Below are 24,798 nucleotides of genomic sequence, written 5' to 3'. Positions count from 1 at the left end.
GGTGAAACTGGGGGGGGGGGGGGATCCTCAATAATCGAGACAGCTTATCAATGTCCGCTATCACTTTGGAGTACAGATGGTTAATATCCTTCTACACTGACTTTATTGGATTTAATATCTATTTTAGATCTACTAGTTACTATAGTTTTTTGCCTGTAGTGAATGGAAGTAATATTAAAATTCTATTAGAGATTAGTGAAAATAGAGATGCAATTTTTTTTTTTCCATTCAATTTCACCAACCCCAGGCTACAACCCCTGACGGGTCTGGTGCTTCTTAGGTGTCTTTGGAGCTTTCTGCTGGGTTCCCTACAATCAGCTGCAACAGACAGAAAGAGGAGACAAGCCCTTAACCAGTATTTACCTGGGAGATGTTTTTCATCCCTTTGTTTTTCAGTCTTTCTAAGTCATTTTTCTTAGACAGCTCTTGTACAGATCACTTTTAGACTTTAATCCAGTCTGAGAGTCACTCACATTTATTGCCAATACTGAACTACTTCAGACTTACCTCTGCGATCTTATTTTTCCTTGATATTTTTCTTTCGTGCTTTTTTTTTGTAATTTGTTGTATTTCCTTGGCTCCATTTTTTCCTTTTGTAAGTTTGGAAGTTTTATATAACCAATGTCTCTCCTTGCAGAGTTCTAGAATACATGTGCTCACATCTTTCTATTGTTGTTACTACCAACAGTTACTTAAGACCTGAAAGCAAACATAAAGATGGGCATATTTGAAAAGATGTTTATCTGTCTCTCTCACCCCGTGCACCCATGTACCTCCAAATAACATCAAGGAGACAAGGGGAGGGTGGGAGAAATGCTATCACCCATCTTCTGGTCTTGGCAGGCACTGAGGGGCAGAGAACATATGGCTAACAGGACAAGACAGAGCAGTATTCCTACCCTTCTCTGCAAATGACAAGTAGCGATGTCCCTTATCGAATTCTGAGTTAAAAGCAGTCTGTGAAAGTTATTCCTTCCTGAGGTGGTTTGCTTAGGATTGTAATGCCATGAACTGGGTGTGGTCTGACAATGCAGACATGGCTAGGAGCCTGGTCTACCAGTAGCAACATTTTACCTGGTTTGAGTATCCATCTTTCTCTGTGTTTCCACCAGGGTCTCCTCACCTATTTTCTCTGTGTTTTGGGGCCTTGGCTTGAAAGACAGATTTTACTTATATTCCCAGCCTACCTTGCACTATATTAGTACCAACTTATTAGCTAGTGACTTTCTCTGTCTTCATCTTGATCAGTTGATGATCGTATGCATGTTTGTGTGTATTTGTTTATTCCTATACAAATACACCAATACAAACAACTCCTTCGTCACCACATATATTTCAAGGACAGCATAGAAATGTAATTAAAAGGGTGGAATTGAGAGCAAGAATCTCCAGGTTCAAATCCCAACTCCCCTACTTACTAACTGAAAAACTGAGCAAGCAGTTTAAACTCCCTGTGCTTCAGTTTCTTTCTATGTGAAATAAAAATAAATAATAGCACCTACTTCATGAGGATTATTTATTGATCCATATAAAATGTTGAAAATAGTGGACGACACTTAGTAGGTATTCCTTAAATGTTATGTATCACATATCGCACACATACCACAAGCAACGCTCATAAAGCGTGTTTCCATAGCACTCTGAAACTGGGTTAGGGTTACTAAATGTACTGAGGGCAGAAAAGGGGAGTCTCCTGTAAGTTGAGGAGTCCCCAGAAGCCCTCATGACCTCACAAATGTGTTGTCTTTGACCCCATCCTGTTCCTAAACCCAGAGCAGGATGACGTGAGGAATTCTACAATCCCAGCAACATACTGCCCCCAGGGTTCTTTCTACCCAGCCCCCTCTCAAGGGGCTTGCTCTGTGACATCCCAGGGGTGCGCTGCATTCTGGGAAGTGTAGTTTTCACAGTCAGTGTGGGGGGGGGGAAAGGGGAGGGGGCAGGAGTGAAATCTCTGAAATAATCTAGAAGAAGGGATTGGGGAGGAATTCTTCTGGCCTCCTTAAAGAGGCAGGTGTTTCTTTTTTGGTTGGTGCAGACTCTGAGGCCAATAGAGGGGATATAAAGAATCTTCCTACTGTTTTTACACTGTCTTTGCTTCCAGAATAAAAGACTGAATATTTTTTTTTCCTCAGTCCAGCTCTATTTTGTTTTAGATAGTGAATTTGTTCCTAGTTTATTATAATCATTTTTAAGTTTCAGCTTTTAATGGCATTGCAACTTTTTTCTTTTGTTGTCATAAGCAAGTTAACTGGAAGATGTCAGTCAATCGTCCTTTGAAACAGGAGTCTCTGCTACCATCACTTCTGTTTTTTTCTGTTATTAAAGTCCCAGAGAATGTGTTTGACTCTAAAATACACAGTCACAGGTTATGTAATGCTTTACGCTTATTTGCCTAGTGTCAGAAAGTTGGCTGTTTAGAAAATAAGCCACGTTGTGGTTTGCCTTTCCAGGAAGGAAAAATTTCATAATCAAGCCCTAGTTTCCTACTCATCTGTAGTCTACTGCTTTGATTATGAGTTCCAAAAAATTCTGTACAATGGAAGCTTCTTTTAAATTGCTCTGAATTATCAAGCAAAAGCCATTATTTCTCATCCGATCAGCCAAAGAGAGTTGTTCCCAGGAGTTTGCTTGATATTGGATCTCAGGTAAGACTCAATTTTCTCAGGAATAGGGGATTGTGACTGAATACAACTCTGCCAGCAGTGACTGTAATTCTGAGTCCCACAAGGTGGGAGTTCAGGAAGTGAAGTTTCAATGGCGTGGTAATCTGGGGCAAATATTTGATACTGCCGTTCTTGGATACAGAGAATGTTCTTGCCTTGTATCTTGTCCTGTTGACACTGAACTCATCAGCCACCCCCCGACCCCTTTTTCTACACTGGCAGAGCCGGCCTCTCATGAGAGAGGCTGAAAATGTCAGATGCTTCCTTTTCAGGCTCACCTGCAGTAGAAGTGGCCGTGTGAGCCAGTTCTGACCAGTGAGGTGTAATGGGAAGTCTGTTGTGAAGATTTTCTCCCCTGGTTGGGAAAGCGGCCCCATTCCACTGACAAAGAGGCAAGGAGACCCCCGCCCTTCTCTTCCTGCTTTTGGATACTGACATGAAAGGACGTGACATTTGGAGATGCTTTTGTTGTCTTGTGACAAAAAGGTGTCCCTGAAAAATCGAGGATGCCGGATTGGAAAGACAGAAAATACCTGCGTCTCCAATAACTGCTGAGCCACCACAACAACCGTGGGACTACCTCTCGATTTTCTATTGGAGAGAAAAATAAACCCTGGGGAGTACTTGTCACCTCTGATTGCAGACGTCCTGTTCTTCTCTACTCTGGACACGCAGGAGCACAGCACTTCCTGCCTCCAAAGCACAGCCCTATGACTTGAAATACGTGACGGAAAGTGTTGTTTCATGCCCAGTGTTTAACTCCCTGCCACTCTTCAGCCAAAGGTCCAAGCAGCCTGGAAAGATGAGCCAATGCCTCAGCACAGCTGCTGTAGAGAGCCTTCTGAACCCTCCGCTGACTCTGCATAAGTGAGAAATAAACTTCGTTGTATGCAGCCACTGATAGAGGGTGTCACCACGGTGCAATGTAGCCGTAGCCGATCATGCCAGATACAATCTGTATTTTTTAAGCCACTTGTACTTTGATAAGCTCCTACTTGTAGCTAGAAGCATCCTAACTGATACAACATATATAGCAATTTGACCCGCAGAAAACTGTTTCTGTAAAATCACAGGATGGCATTGGTGGGAAATGAATATCTACCATTTCCTCCTGCCCAGACTTTAGTCTCCATATTCTAGTAATGGCATCCCAATTTTGCTCAAGGAAACCCCTGTGGCAGATGCACCCATTCCCTGACTGTGTCTTCTCAGCACTTGTTTCTACTCACAGAAGGAGGCTCACTTCAAACTCCTAGAACTCTTTGCCTGAGAACTTTGTCTAGTTGTAATAACCTGCTCAATTCATCCTGTGATTAACTGAATTATGAGTTAAACTCCCAGCTACAAAGAGTGTCTACTATCAAAGTGAGGGCATTGACTGGGGGAAAAACTGGGGTTCTGTGAGCTACCACAGACACATGTGGGAAGACTCTGGTGAAGCTGGGGGCGTGGAGCCCCTAAATTCTGATGTGTCTTCTTTGCCAGCGTGAAAGGACTCTTCACCCCATAGTGGAAGTGGCATTGGGTCAGGCTTGTGGGACTTTTGCCAACAATGCGTGACCCGAATTTAATCATGAGAAAATATTAGACAGACCAAAAACAAAGGGACGTTCTACAAAATAACTAGCCAATACACTTCAAAAATGTCAAGGCCATGAAAGACAAATGAAGGGTAAGAACATTCACAGATTGGGGGAGACAGAGATGATATATCAACCAAATGCAACGTGGGATCATAGGTTGGAATCAGGTCCAGAAGAATATCACTAGTGGGACAACTGATAAAATCTGAATAAGACCGTAGATTAGCTAACAGTACTGTATCAATATTAAGCTCCTGTTTCTGAAAATTGCACTATGGTTATGTAAGATGTTAACATTTGGGGAAGCTGAGTGCAAGGTATTCAGGAATTCTTCGTGCTATTTTTACCACCATTATATGTCTAAAAATTTCTCAAAAGGAAAAGTTCAAAAATTAAAAAATAAGTTCAAGACATTATTTAAAGTGAACTACACAAACATGCACTGAAACAGCACCTGGAGATAGAGAATCCACTTGAGGGAGTTAATGTTAAAAAAAATCCAGAATCATACGGAAATCATACTGTGTTCAAAGCACGCTGCCATCTCATGGTGAAAAGCAAAATGGAAATAAGAAGCTAGATGTTAAAGAAATCACAAAGCAGCATGAAAAATGATGCAAAATGACCACTTATTCAATGCATGAATTTAAAGGAATTCAGAGTAAAGAATCAATTGAAGAAGGGTTTGGAAGATCTGAGACAAATGGGACTGGACACAAGTGAAGGATTTTGACATATATAAGTGATTTCCTTCCTCTACTATTTCTGATAAGACATTATAAATATGTATTTCTCTACAGATGAATATATTCTATTTCTTCTGTTAAGTAGGTATGGGTCTATAAATTATAAACAGAAATTCCTATCTCTATAGGTAGGAAAGGATAGATATAGGGAATTGTGCACAAGTCGGAAAATTCTGCAAAAAAAAAAAAAAAAAAGAAGGAGTTGTATTCCAGAGAGAATGAAACTCATCAGAACAGCGGTTATACAACAACTAAACGGAAAAAAGATGTAATCATATGTCATAATATGTAATAATGATACAGTATAGCAACAAGAATGTGGGCATTTGCTATACACCAACCACTATTAATCAAGGACTTTATTAACATGTATTATGTAAATTCACCATCTTCACAACATATGAGGTTGGTCTAATATTATTCCCATTTTACAGATGATGGTAAGAGGTAAATGGCAAAAATGGAATTTGACTGCAAGGAGTTTGGCCCAGAGGTAAAGATTTTAACCTCAAGCTTCTAACAACTGCTGTGAATTTGCAAGAAAAGACTTGACTAAGACTGGTTTTCCCTTCTCTTGGGAGATGAAGCCTCTAATTTAAGATATTATTATGCCTTAATGTAATCACTACCCAGAATTAAGACCTTCCTGTCACCAGGAGGTGATGGAAAAGGGCGTGGGTGGCAAGGTAAGGAGTTGGAGGAGGAGTGGAAGGTCAGGGAGGGGTGGCAGGAAGGCTCAGACCACAGGATGTAGGGCCCACTCCCCTCACCCCATCACTGAGGCTGGCTGTAGCTCCCTAGTGGCAAGGGTTCTGGAAAGGACCAGCGTGAACTACTCCTGCCATACAGACACTGCCTGGTTGATTAGAAAATGGTCTTTCAGGTAGAATTTGAAATGGTGATGTTAGGCCTTGTCACACGTACTACTTGGCTCCCAATTGGCAGCTGGGAGGAGAGTCAGCAGAGGACAGAAGACAACTGCTCTTAAGTGTGAGTTTAGATTTGAAAAACATCCTCCATCAGCTTGTATATTCTGTGTTCAGAAAACATGGGCACCAACAGTCAGGACTCACGGAGGTTAATTGAATAGGAAAAATAACATGATGAAAACATTTGAGAAGCATTTGTTTTGGAAACAGAATTTGCAAATGAATTTAGAGTAGGGTCAACTCAAAAGCACACAGAAGACAAGGCAGTAATATGATCGAGTAAAGCAGGCAGAGCAGTTTCTCTTGAAGAGGCTTTGTTTCCTTATTAAACACGTAGACTATTCATTACTTCCGTAAAGAAATATGCTCTCTCCAATTTTGCTTTTAAATGCACGGCTCTTTTGGACTGCCTTTTGTTTTCCTGGCTTTGATGAAGAGACTTCACGCACAGAGAAATAGCTCTCTCCTGTGGGACTTTCAGTAATGTAAGCATGATGACAAATGAGGACTGACAAGCCCTAATAGTCAGGGAGACGAGAGCAGCGGGTGGGAGGCTGGGCCGCTGGGCGGCGCATGCCCACGGATGAGCGCAGGCCCCGTCCGCCTGCAGGCTGGGTTTCACCGGGCAGAATGTGGGGCCCCTTGTTGTCAGACCTGCCAGTTGTCCAAGAAAGGCTGAGACCTACACTGTTATATGAAATATCCTGACTTTCCAATATTTACTTAAAACTTTTCAGACTAGGTGTAGACCTTTCTTAAAACACTTTCATCATCTCCTTCAGTGTCTCTTCCAGGTTTCTTCCCTCTGGTCCGGGTGCTCCTCGTCCCCTTTACTGGACCCTCCTCTTCTGCTCATCATCTAAAATAAGGATATCCCGGATCCCCTTCTCTGCTCTGTCTACATCTCCTTCCTGGGCAACCTCACCTGACCCCATAGCTCTAAGCCACCTCTGCCAGAGATTCCCAAATCTATATCCAGCCCTGACCTCTGCCTGGTACTCCAGGCTCTGTCACCTTGACATCTCCAAATGGCTGTCTAGTAGGAATCTCAAATCATCATGGCTGAGAGGGAGCTCTCCCCTGCCCCACCCATCCTTCTCCTCCTCACCATGTCAGGAAGTGGGACACCATCCACCAAGATGGTCAAAACAGGGAAGGGAAAAAAAAGCATTTCTGCATGTCTGGCATAATTCTACTCTTCACACATTGTTCATGCTGTTCCCTCTTTTTAGGAGACCTTTTCAGCACCTTTACACTGGGAAAATTGCTACATAACATAGCTGGAAAGGTGGGAAACTTAACATCCTAGGGAGGCAGAATTCAACAATGGAGGACAAGAGATAGAAAGGTGTCAGCAGATATTTACCTGTCATTCCTTCCCTGATGGACTGTTCTTAAAATGCAATCATTTTATTTGGCCTCTCTGGAAATGTCCCACAAGACTGGGCAACCAGCCATGTTTGTTCTGAAGTCATAGCAGCTTGCTAATACTCCTCTCCTTGTAGTTTCTTCCCCTATTTCCTTGTCTCTCTTTCCTTTTCCCCTAATTCTTGCTTCCCTGGGACTGTACCTCAATCAAACATTAACACAAAAGCTATCCCCCTGTCTTCTCCAAGAACCCCAGCCTGAGACAGCTGGTACCAGAAGGGGGATAGTAATGACAGTTGGCAGGCTGTGGCATCAGAATCACTAATGCTTTCACTTGTGGTTGACGGGGTTAGGGCAGAGGTTTAGGGTAAGTTTGGGGATATCAAGTTACCACTGCAAGTGATCAGATGGGGGTAATGATAATTATAGTGCTTCTGCAGTGACTGGCTCCTTATGATGGCATTGAAATCTTTGATAGGTTCGGGGAAGTTAATAATGGTCATTTTAAGGCATTCTGTGAAAGCCATAGATGGCTCCAAAGCAGGTAGGAAGACCAGATCATGAATTTATCAAGCAAGAATCAGAGAAGCATCTGTGGGAGTAGATCGTAAGGGTGTTGGGCCAGGGAAGGGGAATTTAAAACCAAACAGGAGAGACTGGTTAAAATCAGCAACTCATCCATAAGCTAGAATTTAATGTCTAGCAAGTCTTAATAAGGTCCTAATAAAATTTAATGTCTACCAGTCCTAATAGTTAGCTGGGATGACTTCATAAAGCCTGAATCCACAATGACTCCGTAAGATGAGGTGGATCTATTGGAACTTACTTGGCAAAGTAATAAGAAAGGGGTCAAAAGACTCAGGGAAAAGAGAGTATTAGAGTGAAGATATGCAAACCCACACCTGAGGATATCCTCCAGGAAAGGACACCCCCTTCACTAAGAAATGCACCGGTGATGAAGGAGCCAACATCATTGAGAAACTCACTGTTGGTTGATCTCTTCCAGCCAGTGTTGATAGTAGAAGGTCCTGTATCAATGGAGATACTGGGATTCTGGAAAGACAGAGACCAGGTGGCAGAGGTCATACTGAGCAGTATGACCAGAATGCCAGTCATAGTGCCTTGGCCAAAGTGATTTATTATTGCAGCTAATTGATGATGGTTTTCCCAAAGGTAACGTAGACAAACCACCATCTAAGACCAGTGGTTGTCAAGATGTAGTCGTAAGATCAGCAGCTTGAGCATCACCTAGGAACTTCTTTGAAATGCAAATTCTCAAGTCCCACTTCAGACCTACTAATGCAGAAATTCTAGGGATGTGGCTCAATAATCTGTATTTTAATTAACCCTCTAGGTGTTTTGGATGCATGTTAAAGTTTGAAGACCATTCATCTAGGGTGTTGCCTGATTTGTACAACCAAAAAATTGAAAACTGATCATCATAAGGCCAATGTCAGACACTGATGGAAAACTGCAATTTCCAGTTACTAGATCTAAGTCTGTTCACAGATCCAGAGCCCATTAATGAAAGGGAATTCTGGGTCCCCACAATGCCACCACAGCATGGCAAATATTTCTCTAACTCTTCCTCAAATTTGCCAGAGTAATTGAGCACTGAAGAAAAGGGAATACCCAGACTTCTTGAGGATGGCTAGAGTGAAATCACTGTTGACACCGATATCAGAGAACCCCACACACTACATAGACCTCTAGTTAAAACAGAGCCTTACAGATACCAGATTGTCAACAATGTTTGGGCTCAAGCCCATCTCATGGCGGATCTAATAGATCCAAGGACCCATTCTGCTGCCATTTCTCTAGTCTCTGAATGCCTAATAGGATAAATATACTTAGAACTTGGCCCTTGGTTTCCTGACCCATGAATTAAGAAACATTATGATTTTTTTTAAAAAGGGTACAATGCATCTTCTCCCCAAGCCAAGCTGGTAAATCAGAAGCAGTATCACCTCCTAGGAATAACTGCAGAAATCAGAACTAACAAAGACAAAAGATTCAGGGATTGTGATTCCCATAATGTACCTAGTCATTTCACCTACCTGGCCTCTGCAAAAAAAATCATATGCATCATGGTGGGGGCCAGTGGACTACTATAAACTTAAGACAGTATCCCCAGTTAGGTTCTGTGCTAGATATAAATTTTACTGACGCAAATCGGCTCAACCTTTGGCACTTCATTTGTGGCTATCATTTTGTTGAATGCTTTATTCCTTATTCTTGTGAATAGAGAGGATCCAAAGCAGGTTGCCTTGACATTGCAAGGGCAGCAGTAAGTCTTCACTGCCTTGCTCTAGATCTGTGTTAATTTTCTGCTGTCTGTCGTGGTCTGTTCTACAGTGAGCTCAATCATTGTGCTATTCTGCAGTGCATCATGCTAGCCTGCTATACTGACTGACACTTTACTAATTGGACCAAATAAGGAGAACAGGTCAGGTAATTTAAATGCCTTGACATATGTGTCAGAGGGTAGGTGGTAAGTCCTTGATGATCAAGGGGTCTGCAACATCAGTGAAATTTTTAGGGGTCCAGTGGTCTGGAACATGAAGGGATATACCCTCTGAAGTAAAGCCTGAGAGCCTGGCAATGGTACACCAAGTAACTGTGCAGTTGGAGCTGTCCATCATGAGCTTGGTGTTAACAGAAACTCCCAGAAAAAGGTTGAGAGGCATAGAAACAAATTATTGCATGAAGGAAACGGTGTATTTAGGAAAAGACTCACGTAGTCCAGAAGATGCAAAAAATATGACTTGTTGGCTTAGACTTCCTTATTACCCACCTTTGCTGCACTAAAGTCACTCTCTCAGCCCACACCTATGGCCTCATGGGAAATTCCCTATAACCAACTGATGGAGAAGGAAAGATCTGGAACTAAATTCGAAGACAGTTTGGTATGCTCTACTGGGTTCTATAGAAATGGATCACTGCCACATTATAGCCCCTCCCAGGAGTGACTCTGAAAGTACGCATAATCACAAGGAGGCTCTCAACAACCAGAGTGACTTATTTTCTGGGTGTCAGTCAGCTTTTCTCTTTGGTCAATTCACTGCTTGCACAGTGGACTAATGAACAAAGTGTCCATGGTGGCAGGCTCAGATCCTATACATGGATCCAAAGCAGGGGCTCCTGGAATCAAGGGGAGGAACTGGAATCAGCTGGTCTCAACATTAGTTTTAGTGACCCACTTGCAGAATTTGTGCTTTCTGTCCCTACAACCTTATATCTGCTGGGTTAGAAATTCTGATTCCCAGGGGAGCATTGCTTCCTAGAAAACACAGGGCAACCACTAAAATGTTAAAGGATAAAAATAATAAAATTATCAATTAAAATCACAAAAGGCAAAAAAAAGTGTGGAGGACAAAAATAGGAAGAAAGAACAAGGGCGACGAATAGAAAACAGTAACAAATATGGTAGATATTAATCTAACTATATCAGTCACTTTAAATGTCAATGATCTAAATAAACCAATTAAAACAGAATGGATCAAAAACTAAGGCCCAACTGTATGTTGTCTACAAGAACCCTCCTTTCAATATAAAGACTCATAGATCAAAAGTAAAGGGACAGAGAAAGATATATCATGCTAACACTAATCAAAAACAAAGTGAGAGTAGTTATATTAATTTCAGACAGGGCAGACTCAGAGCAAGGAAAGTTATAGGGATAAAGATGGACATAACATAATGACGGAAGTGCGATTACTCCAAGAAATCATAATAATCCTTAATGTGTGTATATATATAACAACAGTGTAAAAATACTTAAGACAAAAACTAAACTAGATGAATACATTATAGCTGGAGGTTTTAACACTCCTCTGTCAGTAATGGGCAGATCTAACAGGCAGGAAATCAGTAAGGACATAGCTGAACTCAACACCACCAAGAGTCAACTGGATGTAATTGACATTTATTGATTCCTTCATCCAACAGCAGATTCTGCTCAAGCTCACATGGAGTATTCATCAAGTTAGACCACATTCTGGGCCACAGAACACACCTGAATAAATTGAAGAGAGTAGATATCATACAATGCCTACTTTCAAACCACAGTGGAATTAAACTAGAAATCAATGATGGAAAGATAGCTGGAAAATCCCTGATACTTGGAGATTAAAACTACACTTCTAAATAACCTATGAATCAAAGAAGAAATCTATATTCATTAAAGAAATTGAATTAAAAATTAATAACCTTCCAAAACAGAAAGCTCCAGGCCCAGATTGGGTTTACTGGTGAATTCTACCACATATTAAAGGAAGAAATCACACCAGGTATCTATAATCTCTTCCAGAAGATAGAAGCAGAGGGAATACTTCCTATCATATTCTATGAGACCAGCATTACCCTAATGCCATAACCAGTTAAAGACATTATTAAAAAAACTACAGATTAATATTTCTCATGCACATTGATGTAAAAATCCTCAACAAAATATTAGCAAACCAAGTTCAAAAATGTGTATGAAGAATTATATAGTATGACCAAGTGGGATTTATCCCAGGTATGTAATGCTGGTTCAATGTTCAAAAATCAATTACTGTAACCAATCACATCAACATGCTAAAGAAGAAAAATCACATGGTCACATTAAAAAGAACACTGACACAATCTGACACAATCCAGCACCCATTCATGATAAAAACTGTCAGCAAACCAGGAATATAGGGGAACATCTTCAACTTGATAAAATAAACATCCACAAAAAAACCAACAGCTAACATCACCCTTAATGGTGAGAAACTCGAAGATTTCCTGCTAAGATTAGGAATAAGGCAAGGATGTCTACTTTCATTACTGCTTTTAATATTATACTTGAAGTCCTAGCTAAGATAACAAGACAAAAAAAGGAAACAATAAATGGCATTCAGATTGGAAAAGGAGAAATAAAATTGTCTCTGTTCACCAATGGCACAATTCTCTACGTAGAAAATCTAGAAGAATTGATAAAAAGTAAAACAAAGAAAATATCCTCCTGGAACTAATAAGTGATTATAGCAAGATTGCAGGATGCAAGATTAATATACAGAAATCAATTGCCTTCCTTATACCAGGAATGAGCATGTGGAATTTGAAATTAAAAACACACTACCGTTTACATTAGCACCCCCACAAAATGAAAATACTTAGGTATAAACCTAACAAAATATGTACAAGATCTATATTAGACAAACTACAAAATTCCAATGAAAGATATCTAAAGAGAATAAAATAAATGGAGAGAGATGGCTTGTTTATGGAAAGATTCAAAATTGTCAAGATGTCAGTTCTTCCCAGCTTGTTCTATAAATTCAACACAATTCTAATCAAAGTCCCAGCCAGATAGTTAGTGGTTATCGAGAGACCAATTTATATGAAGATTAAAAGACCCAGAATAACCAATTCAATATTGAAGAAGAACAATGTTAGCGAGGATGTGGAACAAAAGGAGCTCTCTTTCATTCCTGGTGGGAAGGCATAATGGTACAGCTACTTTGGAATACAGTTTGGCAGCTTGTTATAAAACTAAGCATACTCTTAACATATGAGCCAGTAATCATGCTCTTGGTATTTACCTAAGAGTTGAAAACATATGTCTATACAAAACATGTATATTGATATTTGTTACACCTTTGTTCAATTGCCAAAACTTAGAAACAACCAAGATATCCTTCAGCAGGTGAATGGATAAACTGTGGTACATGCAGACAATGGAATATTATTCAGCACTAAAAAGAAATGAGCTATCACACCATGAAAGGACATGGAGAAAATTTAAAGGCATATTTCTAAGTGAAAGAAGCCAGTAAGAAAAGGTTGTATGACTCCAAGTATATGACATTATAAAAGGCAAAACTACGCAGACAGTAAAAAGATCAGTGGTTTCTGGGGAGTAGGGGGTCTGGGGGTAGAAGTAATTAGGCAGAGCGTGAAGGTTTTTAGTGAAACCATTCTGTATAATACTACAATGGTACAACTTATTATACATCTATTAAAACACAGAGACTGTATAATACCAAGAGTGAACCCTAATATAAACTATGGACTTCGGGTGATAATGATGTGGCAGTGCATGTTCATCAGTCATAATAAATACATCCAGTGTAGTGCACGATGTTCATAGTGGGGGAAGTTGTGTGCAGCGGGAGGGATACAGAGGGCAGAGGGGAAATCTCTGTACTTCCTGCTCAATTTTGCTATGAACCTGAAACTGCTCTAAAAATAAAGTTTATTAACATTTAAACAGTGTGTTATCCATGGATATCATAATCCTCTTTCCTTATATTTTCAACTACTGTGCATAATATGTTTCTATTTGTTTGGGCATTTGGAACAAAACCAATGTATTATGTCTCAGCATCTCTACCAGCTGGTGGCTCTCTAAAAACATATCCATTTTCTCATAATCCCAGCAGCCAGCTGAGTCCCTAGACCAGGGTGGATGCTAACTAAATATTTATTAAAGTCTTCATGAAAGGCAGTGGTGCGTAGGGGAAGAGAACCAAGGTGGGAGTTGGATTAATGTTGCTGGGTGATTTCCTAGGCCCCATAACCTTGGGCAAATCACTGAGATTTATTTTCGGATGCTATGAAATGGAGATAACCTCATCTTTTCACAAAATCCTTATAAGGACAAAGTGAGATGCACTACACACAAAACGTTTTAAATCACAGGATACTTGACAAAAATCAGCTACTCTTACTCATGGAAAATGACTAAATAGATGCTAAATCAAAAAGGAGAGAAAAGGATGGGCTGGATGAAAAAGCAGAAATGAAAAAAATTAAAGAGAAACAAAGATAAACTCAGTCATCACCATACTTGAAACGAGATTCAGTGCCTCTTCCTCCTTCCATGCACACAACAAACTGAGATATCAGACATGTTTTCTCACAGTTTATCAAACATTTACTGAATACAACTAACCCCAAGACTTGAGCTAGCAAAAGGTCACCAGGCATAAGCAATGCCCTCAGAGGGGTCTAAAGCTAGTGGAGGAGGCAGGCATGTGAAAAGATGGATACAATGGGGTGGAATCAGAGGCTGCCAAATGGAATTGAGTACTTCTTGATAGGTTTCGTACAACCAGGGAAGAGATGACAACCAGAGAAGGCTTTCTAGAGGAAAGGATTCGCTACGATACATCTTGGAAAACGTAGTGGGCAGAGGAGAAAAGGGCATTCTATGGCAGAGGAGACCAGGCTGTAGAAATAAAGGCACCCAATCAAAGAAGACCTTGTATGCAAGGCTACAGAAACTTATTCCATAAGTGATGGGGATTCACTAAAGGGTGTTTAGTGGGAAAGACGGCTGGATCAGATTTGTTAAGAAGCTTCACTCCCTCCTCTATAGATACTACAACTGCTGCCATCAACTCTCCCAGACTCCTGTCACTGCTCAGCCTCGGAATACTCCACCCAGCCTCTGTGAAAGGAGTCAAATGAGAGAACATTGAAACCCCACGGGGCTTGCGCTAGTCAGGCTTTGCAAAGAATGGGGACTTCCTAGACTCTCTAGGTCTCAAAAGAAAAAACTCAGAAAGCTTGTTAATATCTTGCTTGACGTTTCACTTGCTTTGTGACTTCCCTGATCTGTCCTCCAAACAAGTGAAACTCCGGTCAGAAGTCTAATCTGAGAACTGTAAGCTTCCAGTAAAATGTAAGCTTTATTGCCTTCTCTTCATTATCAGGCAATCCCCAAGCAGTAATAGAGAAATTGCTTTCCCTTCTCTTCCTAAGTCTATCAGTAGAAAATACTTCATGTACTGGCGACAGACACACGTGGGTACCCAGGGGGTTGGTCTGATAACCCATCACTTGGCACCAACCATTTATGTTGCTGCGAATTCATTTTGAGTCAGGGTTGATATCCATATGCAAATGCCTGAATTTTTTTCAGAATACAGATTCCATCAAGTTATAAAAGGCAGATAAATGCTATCCCTTTCTGCAAATGAATTTTAACAATTTTACATGACATTAATCTCTTTAAGACAAGGATACGTGAAAAACAAACCAAGGTCGTAAGATAGAACTTTGTGGGTGCAGAACTCCTAAGAAGACAAATCATCTCCTGCTCACTAAGGGATGGAAAATGGGTCACTCTCCATTCATTATCACACTCCTAAGCCAACCAGCACCCCCATGCTTTCCAAAGAGAGGATCCCTCAGCATTTGGAAAAGTTCAGGGCTGGGAACTGAGAGAAAGCAGGGTCTAATTGCTTTCTTCTCCCCTTTTCCTCCATACAACAAAGCTGCAGGTAGTCTGATTCGCAAAACACAGCATCGAGCCTGCCTCCCGCCACTCCTGCCCCGGGTAAGATTTGGGAAGGATTTTTAAACCAGCAACATCAACACCAAATGCAAATAAACTCATTGCATTTGATTTCTTTTCAAGTCACCGTACAAATATGGTCTTTAAAGCACAGTGAGAACACTCAAAGACATAAAATGCTGCTTAAAACTCTCCTGTGGAAGCAGTATCTCCTGCTGCAAAGAGACGAAAAGGCAAATATCTCAGAGCACTCTGGGTTCCTTACTCAACAGTCATCATATGAGCTTCAATTGAAAAAATAAAAAATTCACCAAGTGTTTAAAAATCTCCTTTAATTATATTTCCATGAATTCCAAGAAGAACATCATTGCAGGTATGTTACAAAAAAGCAAAGAGGGACATCTGAACATGCAATAAAAAATGGATTCACAGTGAAAATAATGTATGCTGGTACTAAAATATAGTTACGTGGCTCCCTGAAGGGAAAAGATTTCTTCTAATTATCTATTCACTTGGGTTTTATTATGAGAAAATATTTTTTCTTTCTTGAAAGCTTTGGGAAGTTTTCAATTTGTGCTACTGTTATTGTTAGCATCTCCAGGAAGCCCCTCATTCTAAAAGCCATTATTTGCAGTCTGTCATTTAATCAGAAAATTCAAAAGTACAACAAACGGCTTGGCAACTGTGTTCTTGTTACATACAAAGCCATTAGCAAAAATATGTAACAAAATTTAGGTAAAACAAACAATGTTGTCCTTATATACAAAAGTTTGTGCTATTCCTCATATACCCTCACTGCCTACTCTAAAATGAGAGGGTGCTGGGGGTGTACCTACCCACCTCCCTTGAATTCTTCTAGGTGGGGTAGAGAAATCTTGAAAGGGAAGGTAACTATTTTAATCTTCTTTTAAGGTAACTTTTAAGCTTTTATTACTGAGTTATAAAAATGCATCTGGGCTTCTCAGTAAAGAAGGGAAATCAGGAACGAAGACAATGGCTTTAAAATAAAGAATTCATCCCTTTGTCCTTTGTAAAAATCTCCTAACTCAATAGTCAGAGAGTGAAAATGACTACATGTGTGACTGTGATCTCAGGACACAGAGTAAAGAGCATCTGAGTGAAACATACAGACGTTAGAACTCAAGCAGCTGCGAAGTTTCACATCTAAGGCATGCACGTAAACCATACCAAGAGAGTTTACACCTCAGGGGGGAAGGATCATAGGTGCACGGGAATCATCACCCGAATCTATATACGAACGCATAAACAAGAACACATGGAGTCAAAGGGAGACGGAAATGCAAGTTTAAAAATACATTTTAAAATCAATTCGAAGCCAGGGACCATATTTACTGAAAACTGAAAAAAGACATTCTACAATGGAATACCTTGTAAACATTGAAAACGCAACTTTATGTAATTCACAGTCTCAAGAGAAAATAAATTTCCGGCTTATCATCGCTGCTCGGCTCCGTCTGCAAAACGGAATGATCGGAACAAAACTGGTCGGCGTGGCGGGCGCGCAGGGCTGCGCACGCGCCCTCGGGGATGCCGCGGCCCTCCACGCCACCGCCTTTGGCGCTCCGCAGGTAGCCCGCGATGTACGAGCCGGTGGAGTGCCGGTTCCCGGCGGGCGCCGGCGCCGAGGGTTTGCTTCGGAGGACCACTCCTCCCACAGTGCCGGGGGTCACACTTTTCTGCTTGTTGGCTTCCTGCTTTTCCTTGGCACGACTGGCAATATTGCGCACTCGGCTCTGACTCCTCGATGACAACTTCCTGACCAGCGCCCTGGGGAACTGACTGGCATCCTGCTTGGGAAACAGCACTTGGCAGCCTTCTTCCTGGTCAAAGGACACGAGCTTCCGCAGCTGCTCGGTCAGGGCATCCATAGGCTCTAACGACTTTGTTCTCACAGTCACACCCTTCTTGTCTCTGATGCCAGTGGTAACGAAACTCTTACTAATACACTGGTACTTGCTCTCAAAATTGCAGGCGATGTCCTCCGATGTTAAGTCCCCCAGACTTTTGGATTTGCAAGGACTGGGCAGCTTCAGAGCAGGCAGAGGAGGGTGTGGGGACTTCTCAGGGGCAGGGGGCATGCAGGTCTTGAACACTAGACAGAGGCCCAGAGGTCTGGTTCATTTTTGCATCTGAATTTGAGAAATGGTTATGCATAAAACCAGCACCCTGATAGGCTAGTTGATAAGTATTTTGACTTTTGACATCTTGAATATTGTTGAATATTTCAGAAACAGAAGGGTGGAGAGTCTCTTTACAGTAGCCATTTCTCAAGCCTCTTTGGAAATGTTCCACTGCATCCTGACTGGACTTCAGTTTTAAAGGAGAAGCAAGGTGACTTGTGCCCTCTCTCCTATAGTCATAGGTTGTTACAGACAGATTTTCTGAGTCTCCATCCACTTCCACGAGACTGCTCTCCCCAGAATTTAAACAGAGAGTAGGATCTGCTATTACATCTTCCAGTGTTAAGTCAGTGGAAGTGGCAGGGCTGCGGTTCTTCAGTATTTCCCAGTCTTTTCCATTGGTGGGACTTTTCGGTAACCAGGAGTGAGAAGTATTAGAGGACCGAGGCAGGTAATTCTCCACGGCCCCCGTCTTGGCCTTCCCAGGAAGGTCATCATCTGGTTTGGTTTTAGAGACTGAAGTGTAGATATTTTCACCAACAACTGTGTGTGTTGTGCATTCAGAGGTCTTGGGCCCCGAGAATGCAATCCGCTCAGGAGATGAGCACAAAAAGGATGACTCGGGTTTTCCACTGGAAAAGCCATGCTTGAAGGGCATTTTGAGGTCCATGGTGGGCAAGGGAGGATGGCCCAACACCACACTGGTGCTCTGAAGATGAGAAACAACTGTGAGGTTGGCCTGGTCGCTAGTCTCATCAAGCTGGCCAATCAGTGCTGAGATGGAACTGCCAGGCTCATTCTCATTTGTTAAAGTGACGTTGTCAATCAGATGGGAAATTTCACTCTCCTGCAGAATCGTGGTGGAATGCAAATCAGGTATGTCAGAACAAAGTGTAGAGACATCTGACAAAGAAAAAGATGTGGCAGCTCTGCCCTTGTCCCAGTTACCTCCCAGCTTCTTAATCTCCAGGTTGCTTTGAGAAAGGATGCTCCCTGACAGTGCACTTTGCCCTACCACAGAGTCCCTAGAATTCCCATTTTCCTTGGTTTTCATAACACCCAGATCCTGTGTTAGGCCCATTACAGGATCACGAGCCAAATGTTGCCTTGGGGAGAGAGATTTGTTGGGGTACTGGTGTTTCTCACAATCACTTGACACATGTGACTTGGTTCTCCCGCTCTTAGGACCTGGTACCAACTGTTCTGTGACTGATAAGTTGGCAGCAGAAATGGCAGATTCCCCTTGGTTGATGTCTTTATGGAGGAGAGCGCTGGAAGAAGAGGATGACTTTTTGTTGAAATTTGGGAAATGTTGGTTGTTGATACTTGCCTTCCCATCTCTTCTGCCATCCTTATCTTCTGCTGAATAAAACAAACAACATTTTAAGTGACATGCAGCATTTTACGTAGGACCTGCCAACACTCACGTTTGTCTTCAGACAGACAAATGAAGAATGTAAATTTGTTACATCGTGACAAAATATAATTATGGATTGTGTAGATTTGCAACAAAGTGTCTGTGTGATGGATAAATGGTAAAATATATAGTAATTTCACTGAACCTTCCCTTTGAATAGCTATTACATCAGCTAAGGATGTAATATCCATTGTCAAAAAAATGTCAATGAGTTGCCATATTTTTACAGTGAAGATTACCTTATGTTGTTTCCTATTCAGATTTGTACTACACAGAAGCATGGCAATAAAAACAGAACAAGACAGCTCTGTTAAACAAAGGATTGTGGTACCTGTAAGCAAGATACTGTAAGCTTTCAAAGTTATACACGTATTAGTTAAAAAAACACACAAATCATATCACTTTAAAAAACATGTTGGCAAAAGACTTAATTTAACCAGTTAATTTCTAAAACAAATTGGAAGGTGCACTAAATCCATTAAAATGTCAGTATCTGTTGACTTTAAAATGTATAAATAAAAAACTGGTCACCAATTCTATGCCATTGCTAATATCTAATTTTCCATTAATCACCTTTTTTGGTTTTAAAATAAAACCTTCATTTGCATCCTCCCCTGAAAGAGGCAGTAAGCTATCAGGCACAGTAAGGAAAACTATAAAAAAAATACACAATTCAAAGTAACTTGGGGCACCCCATCATGTTTAGTGTAGTGCGAAGACAATATTAGATGCTCAAGTATTCTTAATCAGATTATTTTAATATTTTTATGTTTCAGTTACGAAAATCAAGAAGAATATGTTTAGCTTATTAAATATTTTCCTAACTAAAAAAAATTCATCATAAAAATTTGATAAACCCAAGAGTTTTAAGGGAAAATATAAATACTATATGATGTTCTCAGAGATAGCTGCTGTAAGCTTTTGTAGAGGGATGGGATTATGAAAAGAAATCTGTATTCTGAATTTCCTGCACTTAACATTTTTTCTACATGATAACTTGAATCATTGCATGGTTATGTACTGCTCCATATTTACCACAAGTTTTATAGGTATATATTCATTTATGTATTATTAAATATATTATACTATGTAGATGAATAACTAACTTATGTAACCTTTTTAAGAGGAGGAAGGAAATACCAACTATTGCTCTCTAACTCATCTTAAAGATATTAACATTTTAATTGTGGCATTAACAGGATTAATTATATTAATTATTACCAATTTCTATTGCTTCATTTTCCCCCAAAATGGAGTTTCTTATAATTATATATTTATAAAATAGTTTATTTTTCCCCAAAATGGAGTTTTGAAAGAAATTCTAAAGCACATATTTCATTTCTTCTCTGATACTGCTGTTAGCAAAATTTCAAACTTCTAAACTCCCTTTTTCTCCTTCAAACAAACCATTCAGAAATTGGTTTGTTTCCCTAGACTATCTTACAATAAAAATCAATACAAGCCAACAGGACTTTGTGAGAAAGTAGATCATTGAAATTAGATTGTATGATGAAAGAATTCTGCTAAAAGAAATACAAAGTATCATGTTCTACTGTCTGAGATGATTTTGATTTAATTAAAACTTATTTGTTGCAGAGACATCTAATGGACACAGTTCTGATACCCAAATTAACTAAAATATGGTGGGGGGAAGGAGTTAAGACACAAGGCAAGAGCTCCTTGGTACACTGTAAAGCAGGCATCACTCGTGATCAAGTGCTTGATATGAGTGAAGCATTATGTTCAAGTTAGGGGAAAAGATGGGTAACGCCTGGTCCCTATGCTTGAGGAGTTACAACTGGACAGGAGCTGCAGACAGGCTTCTTTCCCTGCCAACATTCAGGGCTCAGGGAAAGGCGGCCACAGGAAAACACTGAATAAGTTACTTCCTGAGGAAGCCAAGCTTTCTCAAGTGAAGAAGATGGCTTACTTTTAACATCTGGCTTTTCCTCTTTCTCCATCAACATTTTCAATTGTGGAAACATGTTATGTGGTGGGAAAGAATATAACTAGATTCAACTTCAGAAAAGTCAATATAATTCTAAACAACCTCAGAACAATCAGTAAGAATGGTGCCCACGTAGACAACCATGATCTCCACTGGTATCTGCAGGTCTCTCCCTCCGTCTTCTGTACCCCACAGACCCGTAGGCTCCACGCCATTACACCTGGTCTCGCACTGCCAGTTTCCCTTATCCCTCACTGTCAGTTTCAGATGTCAGTGGTATTTTGAGGTTTTAGGAGACTAGGAAATAGCTCTTCTACCACTTTCCTTCCAAAGGCTAAAATCTGGTCTGAAAGTTAACATTACAAATTACTGATTTTTCAGTATATTTTACTTTGACTACCAACTGTCAACCATGTCATGATGGTAATCAGGGACCAAAATGTGGCTTAGAGGGGTATATTCTTAGAGAAACTTCAAACATCTTACCCAGAGCTTTCTCGTTTCCTTCGGTGTCTTTTGCTGTTTCAGAGACAGGCAGCGACAAAGCCCCCAGAAGACTTCTGTCAACAGGCATGGACACAGGGCGCGCTTGCAGACTCCCTGTGGTCCTTCTCAGGACACCGTCCTGATCTCTTGCAGCCTCAGACACAGAATCCTTTATCTCTACCATCTCTTGGAAGCCCGTTTTGCTCTTTTTCCTTCCTTTGGCTGGAGCACTAGCTGTGCGTCGCAGAATCTTATCTCCAATTGATCGCTTCCGAACGTAATGGGAGCTGCTTTCTGAAGAACAGTGCCTGGGGTTCTTATTGAACAGCCCCTTTAGACCTTGGAGCTGTCTGTTCTGAAGATACAAAAGGACCAACCACAAGTTAAGCAAATGCCATTGTCTCAACCGCTTGCCTTTTAGAATGACAGCTCCGTGAAAAATGGATATGAAACAAAACCTCACAGCCACTGAAGGATATTCAAACCAAGCAAACAGGTGCTCGCAGCATGTTTGCACAACGTCATGCACCATTCGTCAACCTGATTTTGTGAGGAAGGCAGCCTCCCATGTTCACAACCAGGATTTCCGGGAAGTTTCTTGCCCAAAGATGACAAGATGGTAGGAAAAGTGTCCACAGTTAGCAGACTGTTATGAACTTCAGCCGTCTTAAAGCAACAGAGGCATGTTTTGAAGTGGTAAGCAGGAAAATGGAGCAAGGTGAGAGCATGCCGCCATGACCAGTCAAAGAGAAAGACACCAGCAAGAACAAAGCACCATGCTGAGACTACCTTTGTAGCTCCTAGAAAGTGCAATATAGTGTAACTGGGGTTGAGTATTAAAGGGCTCCACTGCAAGGGGGGAAAAAAAGCACAACAAAACACAATTTGGGCTCATTCAAGAAGGTTGCACAAGTAAAAACAGAAGGAAAAAAACCCACATATGTTCTATAAACTCTTTCTCCCACTATTGGTGATTTTTGGACATAGGTTCATTCATTGCTCGACTCACCACCACCACGCTGTGGTCTATGCATCTCAACCCAAACACATCTTGAAAGTAATTAATAGTACAACTTCCACGCAGACATTTAATAGAACACACAATTCCTATAGAACATTATATTTCTCATATGTTATTTCTGGCTCAAGTTTTAAACAAACTCTGAATTTTATTATTTCCCTCGAGCATGATAAATGCTAGAGAGGCTGCTTAGTTAGCTTGGAATTCCTAGAAATTCAAGAATCACTTTTCAATCATTTACATTTGTGTGTGTTCAGGCCAGAGGGGAGATCCCAACAAGCAGCACAAACAACCCAGGGCCAAACACAGAAAGTCATGGTATAAAACTTCATCACTCTTAGAAATTAGGATCCTTAGCACCTCACCTCTCCCAACTGAGGGATGTTAAGGATAAACATGTACTTCCTATATCAGGCTGAATTGGCTCACTCCCTACCAGCTGGATTGTAGCCTTAATAATATTAATATTAGCCAACATTTTTGAGCATTTACTATGTGCCAGGCAGCCTTTTAAGGATAACATATTTGTTTACGAAGTAGGTATTATTTCCGCCCCACAGGTAGAGATACGGAAGGTGAGGCCTAGAGAATGTATGTACCTCTGGAGGGGAAGCTCCAGGCTATGGAGACTTTCTGATAAAGAGCATTGGACATTCCTGAACCCGCCTCAAAGTTACAGTCCCTCCAAATCACATCTAGTCCTAAAAATTGATTCCAGGGGCCACGTCCCCTTGGACACGTCCCCCCTTGCCAGAGGACATCCTATTGATTTATAAACCACAAGTGAGTTCTGTGATGAAGAACTCAGCATCAGGAGAGAGCTACAATACACTTTTCTGGTCTCTTAAGTCCGGTAGGTGGCTTTAAATCCATTCATGAGTTTTAGATTTTCAGTTAAATACCTCGGCACTACACGAATGCATCCTGCCTAGAACCGGCTGGGATCACAGCCCACGTTAGTACAGGCAGTTCAAACATTTGAGACTGCATTTCCCACTGCAGCCAGCTGGGTCTCTTTAAGGATGAAAATAAAATTCAAATATGTAACTCTGTCTTTACCGTTTTAGTCAAACAAATGATCACCTGAGAGCATCATAGTTTTCTCAATTCTGTTAAGCCCAGAGAGGGCCTCTAGGTGGAAGGAATGAGTACACATCCCTAAAGAGAGAAAGGAGCATGCATGGATGGGGACCTGGAGGCAGGAGAGCACACGGAGCAGAGTGGGCTGGGTTTCCCTAGAGTTTTCTGTTAAAGAACAGCTTGTCGAGCTATACATTCCTTTTATGCAATTAGTTAAAGAAAACTTTGTGAAGGACCATATTATTGTCGCATGTGGCTTTAAGCCTTGTGATCTTTCTCACCTTTCCGTAGATTTCATTGATGGTTATGTGGACAAATATGGATGCTTCCGTCAGTCCTTCCAAATAGACATGCCGGTAGCCTGATAAAAGTAGAGAGAGTAGTTACCTTTTAGTTGAACTTGCATTTGACTTTCCCATTGGTGCAACAAAATTAAATATCTGACTTTAGTTCTTTACATTTCACAAAGTATGTTAACAATCTCATTATCACAGGACATATGTTTTATACATCATATATGCCACATAGCCTGTATATCACATATCAGATTTTAACTCTTCCAAAGAAAAAGAAATGGTCAGTCTAGAAAGAAAAGCACCCCCACCCCATACTTACCAGGCACTAAGCTGCTGAAGGTCACAGTTCTTTGCCCAACAAAGTCTCTTCCAATAGGATCGTGATCCCACACAAGGAACCGAACCAAAGCTATTTCTGGCATGTGTACTGTAAATGTCAGCGTTTCTTCCCACATAGGGTTAAAGCCTCAGAGAAATAGGAAAAGAAAAATTAGAAAAGCAAAGGGCTTGGCTAAAAATGATTTAGCAGTAACATCTGCAAAACAGACAGTGAAAATTGCTCACAATGGTTATTAAACTCGTGAAGACGGCCAAGCCACCCTGGGATGCCTTACTGAAATACAGCCTTGGAATTCACCCCATTGCTTGAAAATAATTGGGAAGAAAATTGCCTGTAAATTGTTATATCAATTCTGATAATCTTTAATGCCAAATTGCATTGTAGAGGAAGCTCTTTTAGACAATATTCAGCATGTTTCAATAAGCTCAAAAAATTATCTACAGTAGTGATCTAAGAATAATGTTTTAGCAAAAACAAAGAATTTCTCTCCCCCACCCCCACCCCACCC

General features: G+C 40.8%; 2 protein-coding genes across 2 annotated transcripts in view; both read right to left on the bottom strand.

Moving 5' to 3' along the window:
- The window catches only part of STRIT1 (small transmembrane regulator of ion transport 1), a 138,483-nt gene extending 121,519 nt beyond the window's left edge, over positions 1-16,964 (bottom strand). The window contains exons 1-2 of the mRNA XM_032485854.1: positions 16,950-16,964; positions 8,279-8,345 (exon numbers count right to left, since the gene is read on the bottom strand). Of these exons, the coding sequence (XP_032341745.1) occupies positions 8,279-8,345; positions 16,950-16,960 (78 nt within the window). The 5' untranslated portion in view covers positions 16,961-16,964. The remainder of the gene's footprint in view (positions 1-8,278; positions 8,346-16,949) is intronic.
- PLCH1 (phospholipase C eta 1) overlaps positions 15,877-24,798 on the bottom strand; it is a 198,116-nt gene continuing 189,194 nt past the window's right edge. Inside the window, 5 exon segments of the mRNA XM_032485844.1 lie at positions 15,877-17,654; positions 17,656-19,064; positions 21,554-21,908; positions 23,936-24,015; positions 24,270-24,416. Of these exon segments, the coding sequence (XP_032341735.1) occupies positions 16,983-17,654; positions 17,656-19,064; positions 21,554-21,908; positions 23,936-24,015; positions 24,270-24,416 (2,663 nt within the window). The 3' untranslated portion in view covers positions 15,877-16,982.

The sequence above is a fragment of the Camelus ferus genome, chromosome 1, assembly GCF_009834535.1.
Source record: "Camelus ferus isolate YT-003-E chromosome 1, BCGSAC_Cfer_1.0, whole genome shotgun sequence".
In the NCBI taxonomy this organism is placed as follows: Eukaryota; Metazoa; Chordata; class Mammalia; order Artiodactyla; family Camelidae; genus Camelus; species Camelus ferus.
This window is presented reverse-complemented; position numbering and strand designations above follow the sequence as displayed.